General features: G+C 45.5%; 2 protein-coding genes across 2 annotated transcripts; both read right to left on the bottom strand.

Moving 5' to 3' along the window:
• Nucleotides 1–5,804: 5,804 nt before the first annotated feature.
• Nucleotides 5,805–6,420, bottom strand: LOC311350068 (complement C1q-like protein 2; the record flags this gene model as incomplete). Its single annotated transcript, XM_084470106.1, has 2 exons — nt 5,805–6,265; nt 6,402–6,420. The coding sequence occupies 2 exons, from the start codon at nt 6,418–6,420 to the stop codon at nt 5,805–5,807; spliced, it is 480 nt and encodes a 159-aa protein (XP_084326232.1).
• Nucleotides 6,421–11,805: 5,385 nt separating this feature from the next.
• On the bottom strand, nt 11,806–12,504 carry LOC311350066 (stonustoxin subunit beta-like; the record flags this gene model as incomplete). The annotated part of the gene is made up of 1 exon (XM_084470105.1): nt 11,806–12,504. A coding segment is annotated over one exon (561 nt), but the record flags the coding sequence as incomplete, so codon positions are not given.
• Nucleotides 12,505–18,827: the final 6,323 nt, after the last annotated feature.

Below are 18,827 nucleotides of genomic sequence, written 5' to 3'. Positions count from 1 at the left end.
ACTTAAAAAAAAAAAAAAAAAAAAAAGCGACTCTTACACCTCTCCTCCGCCCTCGTATGTTAAGACAAGCCCAAAAGAGCTCATTGTTCCCCGGCCGCCGTTTTTTGAGTTCTCTCACTCCAGAGACCGAGAGACGTGAGAATGTGTGAGCGTAGGAGAGACTGAGAGCGAGTGCGTGTGTGGGTGTGTGTGTGTGTGTGTGTGTGCGTGTGTCAAGAAAGCGCGCGTCTGAGTGTACGTGCATGACAGGGGACGACAGTGTGCATTTGGGTGAGTGTGGACGCCAGTGCGTACGCGTGTGTCAGCATGTAGGCGTTAACGGGTGTTTGAGTGTGCGTTTGCGCAAAAGACAGCTCGAGAAGGAGAAAAAGAGGCTGTGTGTGCGTCAATGAGTGTGTGTGTTGTTGAGGAGAGAGAGACAGAGAGTGTGTGGGAACTGACCCTATGCCTAAAAAAGGTAGTCCCCGCCCGCCATATTTGTAGTTCTCTCATTTCATAGAGTTGTAGTCCCTGTCCGCCATATTTGAAGTTTTCCCATTTGACAAATTTGTAGTCAGCAGCAAGGACAGTAGAGATAAGAGGGGAATGCAGCCTGTGAGGGAGTCACAGGGAGACAGGCAGAGAGATTTAGAGGTTATTATCTAGACTCCATAACACGAACAATTAGCATTTAAAGTTGTCCATAGCATGCACACCGCTCGTCCACAGAAGTCCAGCGGTCAACCAGCGCTGGGGACTCTTTTTAAGAGTTCAGGGAAAATCCTCTCTCACCAATCTGAGCAGAAGGACCCGCCCTAAAAGGACTCGGGGACTACGGGGTTAATGCACAGTTCAACAGACCTGACAAGGTTTAAGTACCAAAAAGACAGCACAAATAATAATAATTATTATTTTTTAAATTTTAAATTCCTGAGGGATTGCGGTAATAATAGACATTATATTAAAATTGATAATATAATCTAGACAGAGAAAGGCCGGGTAGTAGGCCTCATCAGGGCCACTGAGATAAGGGAGGTTACTCTCCTGCACAGAGTGTTGGAACACACAAGGTGGTTCTGAAAGCATATTTCAGATGAAACAATAGAGTTAATAAGGTAATGGTCTTTACTATAACTAATCACAATTACATTTGTGTCAACTAAATTGTAAAAGATGTTCTGATATTCACATTATGGCTAAAGGGGAATACATATCAGTCATACAAAATAATAATGTACAAGTAGGACAATTAGATGGATTATGGATTGGATGGGTTAATACTACATCTGCTGGGAAGGGATCTAATGTACAAGCTAGGTTCTCAATTTACATTCGGAAGTAATGGGTTTACCTTTCAGATGCCACTACTACTGCTGTTACGCTTTCATAACATGTTAACATTCAATAGTATTTTCCTCCTCACTCCAACAGAAAGTTACTTTCTGATTGGCTCCGTCATCCGCCCACTTACACACACACACAGGGTAACCGCCCTGATGTGTCTCCATTATACACACGCTTGGCTGCATGAGTAGCTGGGGCTGAGGACTCTGTCTCCATCCCTCCACTTTGCAATCTATTCCACCTAATGGGTGGAAATTGATTGTATCCCAGGCACGGCATCCTGCAATAAGCCAGTATGGAAGGCTGGTTAGCCAACGACGGGTAAGATCCCACCTTGAAACCAGGGACAACCTAAGGCAGGCACAGTCACGATTACTTGGCAGAGTCACTGTGAGCATTGACTCACTTGATCGTGAAGTGACGAGCTGCAACCATCATAGGAAGAGTCGGGTGGGGTGAAAGGTGGAGGAGGAACAGGAGTCAGATATGTTGGCTCAGGCAGCGGAAGTGGTGGACTCAGAATGAGACATGTCACGTTTTCGTTTATAAAATGGTATATACTAACTCAAGTTACGTTTTCGGTTTAGTGCATAACTTTGTTAATTTCGGGAACAGTTTGGTTTCGGGCGGCTGATGGTAAACCCCACTAATATCGACCTTTGGTTTTGGATATACTGGCTTTGATTTCCCTTCCCACCAGATTGGTTTTATTTAAAGGTTGTTAAGGTTAGGGACATCAAGGTTGGTTGCACCAATGGCGTTTTTGGGTTTGCTTATCATTTAATAAGCAAAGAGGGAAGTAGTGAGAAATTAGAGCAAAGTATGGATACTGTAATCAAACTTTTGACTTAATTGACTTGTGTAGATGCACTACCACTAGCACTAATGAGTTATCACATGCATGCTAATAGAATGATGCATCTAACCCCGCATGAAATGCTTACGGGTCGACCCATGCCTTCACCTATTATTCAAGGCCCCATACGGGACCTCCATTAGAGCAATAAGAAATAGAATTAAGAAAATATGTTTGTCCACTAACTGCTGTACATAAGTTTATATTCCAACAATAGAAACACAAGTTCCAGAGCGTGAGGAGGAGCCAGATGCAGAGACGCCCGGAGCCGATCAGCCGAGCCAGGATTTGATTTGGATTTGTTGTATCGACACACACTTACACACACATGAAAAGACAAAAGAATACAATTGAGGATTGAAACACAAAAGTCCCAGTCTTATTTCCATTGTGGTCCCCAACAGGAGCAACAGCCACATGATGAGGCTGAAGCTGGCGAGCCTCCTCCTGATCCTCTACGGGTTTTGGCAGATCCCACTGGCCCAAGGATGAATCCAGAGGAAGGATGAAACCAAAGTGAGAGGACAGACCTGGAACAGTCAGGAATCAGCTGGCAGTACTACAGAAAGCGTGAAAGAGTTATAGGAAAGGCCAGCCCGAGATATTTGGACTAGATAAAATATCAGAGCAATTAGATGCCACCTCCCGAATGACCTATCAGAATAGGCTAGCCTTGGACATGTTATTGGCAGCGCAAGGAGGGGTGTGTGAGATGATAGGGACGACATGTTGTACTTTTATCCCCAACAACACAGCTCCAGAGGGGTCGGTGTCCAGAGCGCTGGCAGGGTTACAGGCCCTCAGATTAGAATTGGCAGAGAACTCCGGCATTAATGACCCCTTCTCTGATTGGAAGCCTGGTTTAATAACATGTTTGGAAAATGGAAAGGTATTATCCTGTCCCTCTTGGTATCACTCGCAACGTTTGCAGCCATTCTGGTATGTTGCGGGTGTTGCTGTATTCCGTGCGCCCGCACGTTGTGTGACCGTTTGATCTCCACCGCCCTGACCCGAGAACAAGAGGAGGTTGTGCAAATGCCCCTATTAGCAATTGAGGACCCGTATGACGACCGGTACGAGGAGGGGGTGAAAGTGGGCCTCCCGCAATTTTAGGTCCCCAGAATGCCAGTACGAGTAGCTATCAGGTTACATCCCCATGGTAGATGGGCCATTTACGTCGATGGCTGCCCAGTATGGACCATCGACTGTTATGATAGATTTCGCCCCCCCGGCCAATGCGCCCCTTATGTATCACGAGAATTTGAGACTAGGGAAAGTTTTGAGGGAACTATAGAAGACTTCTGTGCAGACTGTTTTGGATTGGATATTCTAGGTTGGTGTGCTTTAAATTGATTTTACATGTTGAGTTTGCTTGAAAATTGCTGTATAGCCTATAATCCAGTTAAGGGAGAATGCCATTTTGCAATAATATTTCCCGCTGTATTGCTCATGCTCACCAGGATAGCGCCCTGCCAGGGCCATTGAATAAACAGGTTTTAAACTAGTATGGGGGTGTTACCGCCCATACTCCCATGTGCCTCCCTGGCAGGGGCTAATGAAGGATGTCCCCGCTTGCCTTTTTATTTTCTATACCTAAAGGTGCTGAAAGGAAAACATGTTATGACACATATATAGCCTTGCTTCATCTACACTATACCGGACCTTTAACCAAATAAAGTGACCCTGACTCTGATCCTGATTTTCCAAAGAACACGGCAAACGCCGCTGATCAGTTCCTCCCCACTTGCGGGGAACCCACTGGAATGGGAGAGCAAGGTGCGCCTGAGGACGACCGCCACATGCCCGAGCAGGACGATGATGGGATATTAACACCCTGCTGTGTTACGGGGAAGTGAGCGAGTGGACCCAAATGCTCGACACAGATTGAGGCAGAGACAGAGTGTGAATAAAAGTATCGTTACTGATAGTGACACATATGTTAAGGCGAGACAAGGGGCTTGAAGGCTGGCGGGTTGTCAGACAGGAGAGGGTTCGGCGACAGGAGGGTAGTCAGACAGGAGAGGGGTTAGTGACAGGAGGGTAGTCAGACAGGAGAGGGGTTAGTGACAGGAGGGTAGTCAGACAGGAGAGGGTTCGGCGACAGGAGGGTAGTCAGACAGGAGAGGGTTCGGCGACAGGAGGGTAGTCAGACAGGAGAGGGGTTAGTGACAGGAGGGTAGTCAGACAGGAGAGGGTTCGGTGATACCAATACAGTAGTTGCTTGAAGCTTAGCTTAGTAGCTCAGTGATTGTATCATGATATAAATCGCATTTACAAGTTCTCTTACAGTGATAAAATACCAAAGCTAAAATAAATAATATATTTTTTACTTTACTTTACCAGCTGCTTGCAGCACTCTGGATTCTGGTAAATGAACCAGTTCTATTTTGTGCTTGCATTTCATTTTCTGATTATTCTACCTTTTTGGGAAGAATGGTTTTGAGAAATATTCACAAAAAAAAACGATTATGCTAAAATAGGGGCTTTATTTGACTCTGATCTAAAAGTAAGTATATAATTTAGTAGGAACACAAACTAGAATAATAACTTTTTTATTTAGGTAGAATAACACATATACACACACACACACACACATTCTTTTATGTACTGCACATCAAAAACAATTAAATACTGCACGTATTTACGAGGGTGTAGGGGCATACTGTGGGGTATACTTGAGATTGTTTTCAGATTTCTTTGAATCAGTTTAAGGCCATTAAGCTACATGAAGCTACATTAAGCCCATTTGGTTCAACTCATTATCAAAAGGGTTATCTTGTTTACCCCAAAATATGACCCCTTTAGATTTTTTTCAGATTTCTTTGAATCAGGACATTGCCTGATTCCTTCATAAACATCAGAACATCTCCTTATATTCCTCTATGGATAAAATGATGAGTTTTCACGTTTTAATTGTCTTAATTGTCTTATTGTCATTAAGCTCCTGTTTTCGTCTTAGTTTGATCCCTTTTGACTTTTTAAATATTTCTCAGTTCCTTTAGACTTTATTTAAGGTAATTTAGCCACATTGAGCATCGTTTGTTTGTGGTTTTTACCATATTTAAAAAAATTAAGAGAATGCACATTTTCCTTTCCTTTGCTAAGTCCTAGAAGTTCTGGATTTTTTTTCACCTGAAACTCCACCAATCGTCCTCCAAACAGACGCATGTAAATAGTTAAAGTCTATTTCATATAAAGTCAATAAAATGTGCTATTTATCAAACACATTTTATTCACACACCTATTATTATTAGTCAATGAACACCAGCACATACAAAGTTTTAAGGAGAAGGAAAAGAAGAACTATAAACCCCTATCACTCCTAACAGGAGAGGCATTTAATTCAAAACCCCGCCCAAACTGCACCACCTATCCAGTTAACAAGACCCACCGCATCTCGTTTGCATTGTTTCTATTTATCTTCAAAAAACTCACACCACACAGAATTAATGTCAAACATTATAGATATTATTTTATTTGTATTTGTACGTTTTTTGTTACTTTTATACAGAGCCTAAGTATATATTTTTGTCAACAAAAACCGCCAATCCAGCCAACCCCTCCTTTCACCCACCATCACACTGGCAAATCAACCTCACAACTCACTAAATGGCCGACGGGCCTTTTACAGAGGGAAGAGCAGGAAGCCGCTGAAGGAGTTGTAGTACATGTCGTCGTCATATAGCTGGAGTTTGGCGTAAAGCAGGGTGTAGACGCTGTCTCCGGCCTCCAGCTGCAGCACGGCGGCGTTGGTGGAACTGTCTTGGCGGTCGTCCCCGATGGTGTCCCAGGTGTGCACCATCTTCTGGCCGTTCTTCGTCAGCGTCATCGCCGAGTTTGGAGTCCCACTGCTGTACATGGTGTAGCTGAAGTAGTACACGCCGGGCACCCGGGCGGTGAAGATGCCCGTGGCCGGGTTGTAGCCGTTGCCCATGTTGGAGATGATCACCGGGTACTTGACCACCGTGTCAATGGAGACGGGGCTGAGGTAGTGGCCCAGCGCGACGGTGAAGGCCACCCGGGGCACCGCGGCCGATGTGCTCTCCTGCAGAGCCTTGATCTGCTGGGCCTGCTCCTGGGTGCACCCTTATTGTAAAGTGTTCCCATGATTTCCATGAAGAGAGAAATGTAGATAATGTAGAGAATAGAAACACGTGACCTAGAGAAGGCCTCTCCTGTGTTCCAGGTGATCAGTACAATCTCACAAAGATCAAATCCTCACCACACGTCTTCTTCCTCATACCAAACCTGTGGCGGCCGCGCCTCCATTCATACCATCACTCTGTTGATCTCAAACACAGCGAGACGGTGGCTGACCTTCACCTTAATGTGAAGGTCAGCTAACCTTCACATTAGCTGACCTTCACTTTAATGTGTTCTCATTGGAAAAGCATTTTAAACACAGAAGGTTAAAACAGTACAGGTTTATACTGGTTTAGATCTCAGCTTCTTCACTGTCTCTGCTCATTATTAAGAGTAAGAAAGGAAAAAACTGGACATAAAAAGAGAAATGTAATAAATAAATAATGATGTTAAATTATCATAATTATTATTATAATAACTGAATGTATTCAATAATGTGATAAAGGGTCCATAAGGGTGGCAGGTCCATGCTGTCTGATTCCTATGTGCTGGTCTGTATCTTAAGGCTGGAGTCGGGTTCTCCCTGATGCACTGGAGAATGTATGCCTGTGTGTGTGTGTGTGTGTGTGTGTGTGTGTGTGTGTGTGTGTGTGTGTGTGTGTGTGTGTGTGTGTGTGTGGGGGGGGGGGGGGTGGTGGGAGGGTAGAGGGTAGATTGTTTTATATTCTTTTTACAACTTTTTTTTTTATAATGCACCAAGTTGTCGGACCCCGAGGGGGACTTCTCGGACCCCTGCTCCTGCGGGGGCGGGGGCGGGGGCGGGGCCCGGCGGGGGCGGGGCCCGGCGGGGGCCGCGCTGGCTGGCCCTGGGGGCCCTGGGGGCCCTGTCCCTGGTGGCGCCCTGCCTGTGTCTCTACCCCCCCCCTCCATGCCTGCCACCGCGCCGCCCTGGCGTGGGGCTGCTGTGGGGGGCGCCACAAGGCGGCCAGCTGACCCCCCCCCCCCCCCCCCCCCCTGGTTTACAGTCTGGCCTCCAGCGGGGAAGCGGACGGACACGCGGACGCCACAACAAGACAAAAGGAAAAGCTGTTTCTGTTGTCGTTGTGTTTTACAGATAAGCTAGCGCCGGGTCAGACATCAGAACGCTGACTCCTCCCCCCCGTCCAACCAGAGGACGGTGTGTGTGTGTGTGTGTGTGTGTGTGTGTGTGTGTGTGCGTGTGTGTGTGTGTGTGTGTGTGTGTGTGTGTGTGTGTGTGTGTGTGTGTGTGTGTGTGGACAGTTATATAATTAAATCAAATGAAACAAATGTTTTACATCAGAATGGAACTGAGAAATATACAGAAGATACAAATATGAGTAGAGTGAGAGGGAGTGAGCTTGGGTAAAGGCTCTCTCTCTCTCTCTCTCTCTCTCTCTCTCTCTCTCTCTCTCTCTCTCTCTCTCTCTCTCTCTCTCTCTCTCTCTCTCTCTCTCTCTCTCTCTCTCAGTGTGTGGTGGTGGACGAGGGCGCCCTCCAGAGGAGCCGGTGGGAACTGGCGTCTCGCGACACCATCAGAGAGACCACCCGACCCTGTCCTCGGTGCAGGGTCCCGGTGGAGAAGAACGGTAACGCACGCAACGCAACGCAACGCAACGCAACGCAACGCAACGCGACTCGACGCAACGCGACGCGACGCAACTCAACGCGACGCAACACAACGCAACGCAACGCAACTCATAAAGTGTGTGTGTGTGTTCAAGGAGGTTGTGTGCACATGGTGTGTCCCAGGGCGCAGTGTTCCAGTGAGTGGTGCTGGGTCTGCTCGGTGCCCTGGAACAGAGACTGCATGGCCAACCATTGGTTTGGGTGAAACATTAGGACACGCCCACAAGTCAGCCACCTCTCAGAAGAGAAGACACGCCCCCCCAACGACGATCAGACACGCCTCCGGCTGTGATAAGACACGTCTTCAACTGTGACAGGACACGCCTCCGATTGTGATAAGACACGCCTCCGACACTGACAGGACACGCCTCCAACACTGACAGGACACGCCTCCGACACTGACAGGACACGCCTCCGACACTGACAGGACACGCCTCCAACACTGACAGGACACGCCTCTAACACTGACAGGACACGCCTCCAACACTGACAGGACACGCCTCTAACACTGACAGGACACGCCTCCAACACTGACAGGACACGCCTCCAACACTGACAGGACACGCCTCCAACACTGACAGGACACGCCTCCAACACTGACAGGACACGCCCCCTACAGACCCATCCGGGTCCTGTTCCAGGCTGTGTCCAGGCTGTGTTCCAGGTCCTGTTCCAGGCTGTGTTCCAGGTCCTGTTCCAGGCTGTGTTCCAGGTCCTGTTCCAGGCTGTGTCCAGGCTGTGTTCCAGGTCCTGTTCCAGGTCCTGTTCCAGGTCCTGTTCCAGGCTGTGTTCCAGGTCCTGTTCCAGGTCCTGTTCCAGGTCCTGTTCCAGGTCCTGTTCCAGGCCCTGTTCCAGGTCCTGTTCCAGGCTGTGTTCAGGGTCCTGTTCCAGGCTGTGTTCCAGGCTGTGTTCAGGGTCTAACCGGGGTTTTAAAACTAGCTTCAGAGCAGTGAATAAGATAATCGTTTCTCTTCAATGTGACTCTTTTTGGTGTTCAAACACATATAGAAACATACAATCTTACGACATGTGGGGATCATTAAGTTAAGGAGTTAATTCCCGTGACATGAGTGTGTGTACAACCTATAGTACCTAGTGGTCTACCTAGGGACTCAACTCGGACTCAACTTGATCAACAGGGACTCAACTCGGACTCAACTTGATCAACAGGGACTCAACTCAACACTGATATGCGTTGATGAATAAAAGTTGAGATTGTTACTATAAACATCCTTACTGTACCATATATTGTTGTTTCTCTTTCTTCTCACAAATAAAACTTAATCACTGGCTGAGAGGTTCAGCCTCTTTTCTCCACAACTTAACTTTTTTTTTTTGGTATTGTTGAGATATTCGATTGATTGCAGATTGTAGCTCATAAATAGTATATATATAGTATATATATATATATAGTATATAACTATATATATATATATATATATATATATATATATATATATATATATATATAGTTATAGTATTGATATTTTATAATTCCAGTACATAACCCATAACATATTAAAACATTTTTCATATTAAAACAAAAGAGTCCATGACAGCAAATTACGAAATCAGAGATGATTTGATTCTGAAATTCTTGAAGAGCTACAGGGCTCACCGACGAGACAAAGCCAGAACAATTCAATTGTATCTGTAGCCCTGAATCACCATTACAGCCTCAAAGGGCTCAACAGGCCAAGTATTAATGACCTGACCCAAGCCCCCACACGGCCAACAAGAAACTCCCTTAATGAGCACCGAGGAAATCTAGGGAAGAAACGCCGAGTGGGGGATCCCTCCTTCCAAGGATGGTCAGCAGTGCAGTGGGAGCCATAATTGACATACAGGCCAAACATTAAACCGATGATGGGGTGCTGGCCGGTTAACGCTGACCCTGACCCTAACCAAGGTCATTCAGACTTGCGGACAACGTCCAAGGGGCCGGGGTCCCGAGAGGCCTCCCTTAGTGGGGCAGCAGCCAGCACAGCAACCGGGATCGATTAAAAACACATCTATTAAAAAGAGCAGGTAAAATGAATAAAAAGAATGGGGAGAGATCCACACACACACACACACACACACACACACACACACACACACACACACACACACACACACACACACACACACACACACACACACCCTCTCATAAATAATAAATCATCAAAAATAATAATTAAAACGCATGCATATGAATAAATAAAGAATATAGGATAAAAAGTTTTGGATAAAAAAGGAAGCACATTGCAATCTAAAATTCATGTTAAGATATGCAGGAAGTCCTTTTAATTAAAACCATGCACACACACACACACACACACACACATATATATATATATATATATATATATATGTAAAAAGAATAATATATAAATAGATATAAAATGCAGAAACACTAAAAACATGTGGATAAAAGATAAAAAGTGCTAAAATAAGTGCCAAGGTAAGAAAATAAATAAATAAATACATAAATAAATAAATAAATAAATAAATAGGTAAGTAAAATGGAAGGAATAAAAATAGGGTCGAGAGGCCTCCAACAGAATTTGGAACTTGTAAAACTGGAGGCCTAAATAAAATCATGGTAAAAAAGAACACACAGTAATAAAAACATGCAACATTTTAAAACGCACACTGTGGACCCGGTGCCATGCAGGGAGCCCCAAGGAGGAGTCCCGGGTTCTCCCAGCGCCCCCAGCAGCGGCCCGGCGCGGTCCCTACTCCCTGACGTTCAGGCCCAAGGGGGTAAGTGTTTTTAGTTTGGCTATCCATCTACGCTCCGCCGCCTTCCTCTGTCTGTCCGACCAGCACGCCTTCATCTCCAGCCCAGTGATGAATGATGAGGTAATGGGGTGTGTTTGGAAATGTTCCACCAGTCTAGTGTTGGATGTACCTCTGTGTATGTTATATAAATGTTGTTTGAGTCGAGTCGAGTATTGTGTGCTTTGTTTCGCCGACATATGTGATGTGGCATTCGGAGCATGTAATGGCGTATGTGATGTTTTTGTCGTGGATTGTGATTTTTTTTATTTATAAGATTATTATATTATAAGATTATTTATAAGGAGACAGGCGGTGGTAAATGTTGGTAAATGTCTCCATGTTGGATTCATACTCACACAGCGCTGTGTTCAGTCACAGAGACACCTGTAAAGTGACCCTCCATGCAGAGGATTTATAAACTGACCACTAAAGAAGGACCAGGAGACGACAGAATACACATCTCTTATTTCTGTATTTATGCATTATTTATTTTTGACATTATTAATGTTATAGATTTGATTAATTTAATTGTTTCATTTATTTTCTTCCGGTCTTGATCAATACCTAATAGGTTAACAATCGTTAGTTTCCATTTCAAAAGTGTTCACAATTCAGAATTCATAAAATTAGAAGTAGAAACACTACCATCTAGTGGCCATACTCGGTTATAGCAGCAACTTTATTTTATTTGTTTAAACAACTACATACAAACATCATTCATTTAAACATGATTATTTGTTTTTGTAGGTTGAAGAATAAATTACTCAAATTACTTAAAAAACACATTTAATACACTATCTATCCCGATTCATAACCTCAGTACATTTAATACACTATCTATCCCGATTCATAACCCCAGTACATTTAATACACTATCTATCCCGATCCATGACCCTGCTTGTTTCAGTAAAGTTAAGGACTGTTTAAATCATCATCATGAATCAAATCAACATCAACATAATATAAAGCAAACAACAACAAATATACTACAGAATTTACCAATAGAGCGATCACTAAAGATAGAAATGTAATAATTACTGATAACTGAGCGATTTATTGAGCATCACTGAAAACACACCTTTTTAAAATAGCTTTCATCATCAAACTCTCCTCATCTGAACAATTAATCTTTCTAACTGTAGAGGAAGCCAAAGATATGATATTGAGGATAATGAACTCCCTATTGCATGAAAAAAAGTTTTGGAGTTAAAAAAACAACAGAATGTGTGTGTGTGTGTGTGTGTGTGTGTGTGTGTGTGTGTGTGTGTGTGTCAATACAACTGACTCAGAGAGACTGAGATACTAGAAGCCGTTAACCCAAACCCAGGGAGGAGGTCCTCCTGGGTGAAGGAGGTCCTGAAGGTGTGGATGTGTGTCAGTGTGTCTGAGGACCCTCCTCCACCTGGGGACACTCTGTAGAAGGACAGAGTGCCAGCAGGCCGGTCCAGATACACTCCTACTCTGGTAGAGCCAGCGGGGGGGAGACAGATGGATGTTCTTATATTGTTGTACTTGGCAGAGTAACGGTCATCATAACAAAGAAGACTCCAGGACTTGTTGTTCCCTCCAAACATGCTGTCATCACCATCTCCTCTCCTTGTGATTCCTCTGTATGTCACTCCCACTTTAACACCTCCTTCCCTCTCTACCTCCCAGTAACAGCGACCAGTCAGAGCCTCTCTTCCCAACACCTGGTGCCAGTAGTCAAATCTCTCTGGGTGATCAGGATACGGCTGCTGCTCTTTAGCCCGCGTCACCTTTCTGTTGTCCTCAGACAGAGAGAGTCGTGGGTGGGCTGTGTTTGGGTCCAGTGTGAGTTCACAGGCATCTGAGGGGAGAACAAGACACCGTTACCAGGGCCGGTTCTACACTGAATTGTGCCCTAGGAGAGACTCCGCCCCCCGCGCGCGCGATCGGGATGGGGGGGGACGGTGAGGGGGTGGTCACAGGGTTGTTGACGACGGGGGGGGGGGGGGGGGGGCGATTGGGATTGTTGACGGGGGGGGGGGGGGGGGGCGATCAGGGTTGTTGACAGGAGGGTTGTTGATTTTCTCTCCATATGAGAGAAAATAATAACCGATGACCACAAAGCACTGCACACACATACACACACACACGCACACAGACACACACACACACACACACACACACACACACACAGTCCCGCGGTCGCACATCCAAGCAACTCATAGGAACGAGGTCTTATAGAGGACATATTATGGTGTTTTCTCAACAAGTAAACATAGCATATGAGTTCAGGAAAACATGTTTTTGAAGCTGTTTGCTGGAAATAGCTTCTGGGAAACAAAATCTCTCCTAGCGCTATTCCCCTCTGTTTCAGTCCCTTCACAATGTGCTGTTTCTGGTGTCTGTAGCCTTCATGCAAATGAGCTGCTGCCCATTGACCAATGAGCTGTCAGAGTGAACCACAGCATGGAGGAGAAGTGATTGTTGCCGTTTGCGGACTCCCTGAGCTCTATATCTATATAATAATAATAATAATACATTATATAATATATAGGTATCTATATAATATATCTAATATAAGGGCCAAAAGCTATGTGCGCCTCTGATGATATTATGAATCATTAAGACTGCGTCTGACGTCTCTGGTACTTCCACAACAAGTAAAGACTCGTAGTGGGGGTTATCTCGGCCATGGTTCAGAAGAATTGGGGGAAAGGGACTTTGGCTTTGACTCTCTGAAGTCCGGATTGAACCGCGACATGGAGGAGAAAGGGATTGTTCTCCCGGAGCTGAGCTGCCGGACTGCCGCCGAAGCTCCCCCGCCGTACTCCCGGAGCGGGGCTGCCGGACTGCCGCCGGAGTTCTGGCGGCAGTCCGGGAGCTCCGGCGGGGGAGCTTCTCCCTGCCAGGCGGTCACATCTATTTCTGTATGGAATCTCCCTGCTTCTGAAATGCGCGAACATCTCCGCCCAGCGCTCGTCCGCTGGTCCAGGTTCACAAAATCGTATCTATACTCTGATTGGTGGGGAAGGGGGTGGTAATATGCAAATGTACCCCCCCCCCCCCCTCCTCCCGCGTAGGAGGGGGCGCCGAAACTGACTCGCTCGTTTGGTAACTGTAGGCGGGGTACTTTCAGAAATGCATATGTGCAGGGCGCATGCGCACGCTGCGACCGGCAGAGGGTCTCTCGGCGTCCTATGTTCTGTGTTATGAATGATTTTATGAATGGTTCTCATGTTTTTATGTTGCTGATCGCCATGGACTAGTGCTTTTATACGTTTTTCCATTGATTTGCCGTGATGGAGCTGCTTATCCTCGTTGTATTATGGACTTTGTGGACCTTCAGCAACCTGCCGGTGGGGTTCGGCGAGGGTGCACTTCCTGGTCCGAGGATACAATATGCTCGGGATTTCTTGCTGCAGTGGAATACACAGAGCCGAATCGCTGAGTTAACAGCAGACTTTCATCTGACAGGGTTACCAGATGAGATCCGACGGGATGTCGGTGTTAACTTCGGCAGCGATTACGCGAGGGGAATTAAAAGAAGGAAGAGGGGTAAAAGGGGAGGGGTCAGGCTGCGCCTGAAGAAGCAGCAGCTGACGCGCCTCCCACTGCCCTCCCTGATCCTGGGGAACGCACAGTCGCTGCGGAATAAATTGGACGAGCTCCAAGGAAATGTTCGTTTCCTCCGCGACTACAAGGACTGTTGCGTCATGGCCTTCACGGAGTCCTGGCTTACAGAGCAGGACTCGGATACCGATCTCTCCATTGATGGATTTGGAGTCCCTTTCCGCCAGGACCGGGATGCAGAGGTGACGGGGAAATCTCGGGGAGGGGGCGTGTGCATATACGTCAACAAGCGCTACTGCAGCTCAGTGACAGTGAGAGAAAGCCTCTGTTCCTCTGATGTGGAACTCCTGTCAGTGTCGCTCCGCCCATTTTACCTGCCCCGTGAATTCCCCCAGATATTCATCACAACGGTGTATATCCCCCCCAAAGCAAACCCATCTACTGCAACAAGCACTATTTTTGATGTTGTGCAGAAACTGCAGTCCATGTCACCTGAAGCACCACATTTCATACTGGGAGATTTTAACCACGTATCTCTGAAAAAATCCTTAAAGAACTTTTATCAGTATGTTACGTGCACAACCAGGAAGGACAAGACATTAGACCTCTGTTATGGTACAGTTAAGGGAGCCTATAAATCACTTCGGCTGCCTCCACTAGGCTCTGCTGACCACAACTGTGTGCTTCTTCTCCCGGCATATAAAACTGTACTAAAAAGTGAAAAAATTCAGACTAAAGAGGTCAGAATTTGGTCGGAGGAATCAACTTCTTGTCTCCAAGGGTGCTTTGATTGCACTGATTGGGATATGTTTAAAGACTCTTGTACAGACATTGATGAACTCACTGATGTGGTTTGTTCTTATGTGACTTTCTGTGAGAATATGATCATTCCCACAAAAACTATCAAGGTGTACCCTAATAACAAGCCATGGATGTCCAAGGAAGTCAGGGCTCACCTACAGCAGAAGAAGTTCTCCTTCAACTCCGGGGGACCTGCTGAACAACAAGTAGCTAAAAGAGAGCTGAGAACTGAAATCCTACGGGCTAAACAGAGATACAAAGCCAAAGTAGAGAGCAAACTAGCAGAGAATAACCTTTCTGCGGCCTGGTCTGGTATTAAGACAATGGCAGGCATAAAACAAACAAAGAGCACTCACATTACTATTGATGGTTTTGGGTCAAACTGTGACTTGGCCAGTGCTCTGAATAAAGTGTTCTATCTAAGATTTGACCAGTTCGACTTCAGTGAGGAAGGGAGGAGTCTGAGAGATAGTCTTAAAAATGACCAACACTTTGCACTAGAACAGCGAGAAGTGGAAAAGTGTCTCCTCTCTCTAAAAACCAATAAAAGCCCTGGACCCGATAAAATCAGTGGTATTTTACTGAAGTCATGTGCAAAACAATTGAGTCCTATTGTTCATCACATTTTCAATGTGTCATTGAGTCAGCAAAAGGTGCCCAGGTTATGGAAACAAGCAGAGATTATCCCTGTCCCTAAAGTCAGCAGACCTAAAAATCTGAATGATTTTAGACCGATCGCCCTCACCTCTCTTTTAATGAAAGTATTCGAAAAACTTGTCAAATCAGAAATGCTAGGGAGAACAGCACATGCACTTGACCCTATGCAGTTTGCTTACAGGGCCCATAGAGGTGTTGATGACGCCATACTTACCCTGCTGAATCTTTTATTTAAACATCTGGAGGGAAACAAAACCCATGTTAAACTGACTTTTATTGATTTTTCGTCAGCTTTTAACACCATCCAACCTCACATTTTAGCCACAAGGCTTATCGAGCACTTTCAGCTGAGCCAGAATTTGGTGGGTTGGATTTTAGATTTCTTAACAGATAGAACACAAAGAGTCAAAGTGAATGGTATCTTATCTGAGTCACTATGTTCCTCTACTGGCTCACCTCAGGGATGTGTTCTCTCCCCTTTACTTTTTATTCTCTACACAAACATGTGCAGGAGTGTCTATGAAAACAGGCACATTTTAAAATTTGCAGACGACACAGTCATTGTGAGTTTGTTGCATAACAATGAATCCAGCCATGGCCCAGTCTTGCAGGATTTTATTAGTTGGTGTGATCTCTCTTTTTTGGTGCTCAACACATCCAAGACAAAGGACATGACTATTGATTTTAGGGCACAGACTCCAAATTGTGATCCCACAGTCATTAAGGGCCAATCTGTGGAATGTGTGGAAAGCTATAAATATCTGGGGACTGTAATCGATTCTAAACTGTCTTTCAACAAGAATTGTGAAGCAGTGTGTAAGAGGGGACACCAGCGTCTGTTTTATCTTCGGAAATTGTCCAGTTTTTACATTGACAAAACTTTGCTCAGGCTATTTTATCGAGCTTTTATCGAGTCAGTGTTATCTTTTGCCCTGGTGTCCTGGTTTGGTAATCTGTCATTGCAGGACAAAAATTCCCTGAACCAGATTATCAAATGGGCTGGTAGGATAATTGGTGAGCCTCAACTCACCATGGCAGCCCTCTATGACACACAGCTGCAGCGTAAAGCCAGCGCTATTCGTAATGACTGCTCACATCCTTTGCATGGCGAGTTCCAGCTCCTTCGCTCTGGCTGTCGTTTTGTGGCCCCTAAGGGCAGGACAAAACGGTACAGAAGTAGCTTCATACCCACAGCAATTGTAATGCTGAATAGTAAAGCCACAAGGTGATCTTGTTCATATTGAACTTAGTTGTCTATGTAGAAGCACTTTTCTATTTCTACCCCTATGACTTTGACCATGTATTTTGATTATGTTGTCTTTTATATTTGTGATTTGTGTGTGTGCGGCTGTTTTTTGTACTGGGACTGCTGAGTGCCTGTCTGCACAACAAATTTACCAGCTGGTATTAATAAAGAAACCTTGACCTTGACCTTGATATCTCACTCAAAAAAGCATGTACAGACTTTTTTTTAAAGTTTGTATGCGTGTAGCAGCACCAGAGACCCAAAACAACAGCCCAAATCCCAGGAAAAGTGTTGTTTTCATAATATGTCCCCTTTAACATACACACTGTTAGAGTAGCACTACTAATAACATGCGGTCTGGTAGCGTTTAAATGGCGGCTATTGTGACACGGTTTCAGTATCGGTATACCGTACTGCGACACTATGAGGGGCTGTTCCGTTATTATAGGGCAGACTAAAGGGCTCTTTATGGTTCCACGTCGACGCAACGACCCCGCAGACGCTTCCACGCAGTCCTGAACCTTTCTGGTCCTGCGTCGGGTTTTAGTGAGCGGACCAATCACAGCCCTTGCGGCTGCGTCGCCTCGACGGAAGGTTACAATTTTTGGGAGGCGCACGTCAGGCCCTTGCGGTGGACGCAAGGAGGGTCCACAAGGACGTGAGGGGTCCGTCACCCCCTTGCGTTGCGTGAACGTGGGACCATAACCAGCCCTTAACAGTCCTCCGCTCTCTGTTCCCTACAGGCTGCTTGTTCCCGCCGCCGTCCTGATTGTGGGCGGGGCATCGGATATTGTCGTTATTATTATATCCTACCTTATCTCCCAAACAATGTAAGACCTTCCTTGTGTTTCCCTGAATGAAAAGCACTCGGGGCGTCCTGTCTGGGCCTTAGATCTACTAAAGCACTGGTCCTGTCTGGGCCTTAGATCTACTAAAGCACTGGTCCTGTCTGGGCCTTAGATCTACTAAAGCACTGGTCCTGTCTGGGCCTTAGATCTACTAAAGCACTGGTCCTGTCTGGGCCTTAGATCTACTAAATGGGATGGGGGAGGGGGGGGGGGGGAGGGGGGGGGGGGGGTCCTCGCTGGGCGGCCCTCACAAGTAGCATCGGAGCTACAAATCATATCGGGTTAAAAATCATTTTGGCGGGTGTTCATAAAAACTTACTTTACGCCAGTTTGGCCGGTGATGCATGAGGCAATCTCAGAGCCACTCTACACGGCATTTCAGAATGTTAGTAAACAATAGCCGTAAGGACACTTCAGAATGTTTGTAAACAATAGCCGTAAGGACACTTCAGAATGTTAGTAAACAATAGCCGTAAGGACACTTCAGAATGTTAGTAAACAATAGCCGTAAGGACACTTCAGAATGTTAGTAAACAATAGCCGTAAGGACACTGCAGAATGTTAGTAAACAATAGCCGTAAGGACACTTCAGAATGTTAGTAAACAATAGCCGTAAGGACACTTCAGAATGTTAGTAAACAATAGCCGTAAGGACACTTCAGAATGTTTGTAAACAATAGCCGTAAGGACACTTCAGAATGTTAGTAAACAATAGCCGTAAGGACACTTCAGAATGTTAGTAAACAATAGCCGTAAGGACACTTCAGAATGTTAGTAAACAATAGCCGTAAGGACACTTCAGAATGTTAGTAAACAATAGCCGTAAGGACACTTCAGAATGTTAGTAAACAATAGCCGTAAGGACACTTCAGAATGTTAGTAAACAATAGCCGTAAGGACACTTCAGAATGTTAGTAAACAATAGCCGTAAGGACACTTCCGGGTGGCAGAACGCGAGCGGCTGCCACTGACCTGAAGCCATCCAGCCGGCTACTGTGAACATAGTTACATAGATAAAACCATTGTTGATCTGAAGTTGAAACGATGACGTAAACAATATTAATAT

The sequence above is a fragment of the Micromesistius poutassou genome (assembly GCF_964030765.1).
Source record: "Micromesistius poutassou genome assembly, chromosome: 7".
Lineage (NCBI taxonomy): Eukaryota > Metazoa > Chordata > Actinopteri > Gadiformes > Gadidae > Micromesistius > Micromesistius poutassou.
Note: the sequence above shows the minus strand (reverse complement) of the source record. Positions and strands in the feature narration are given on the sequence as shown.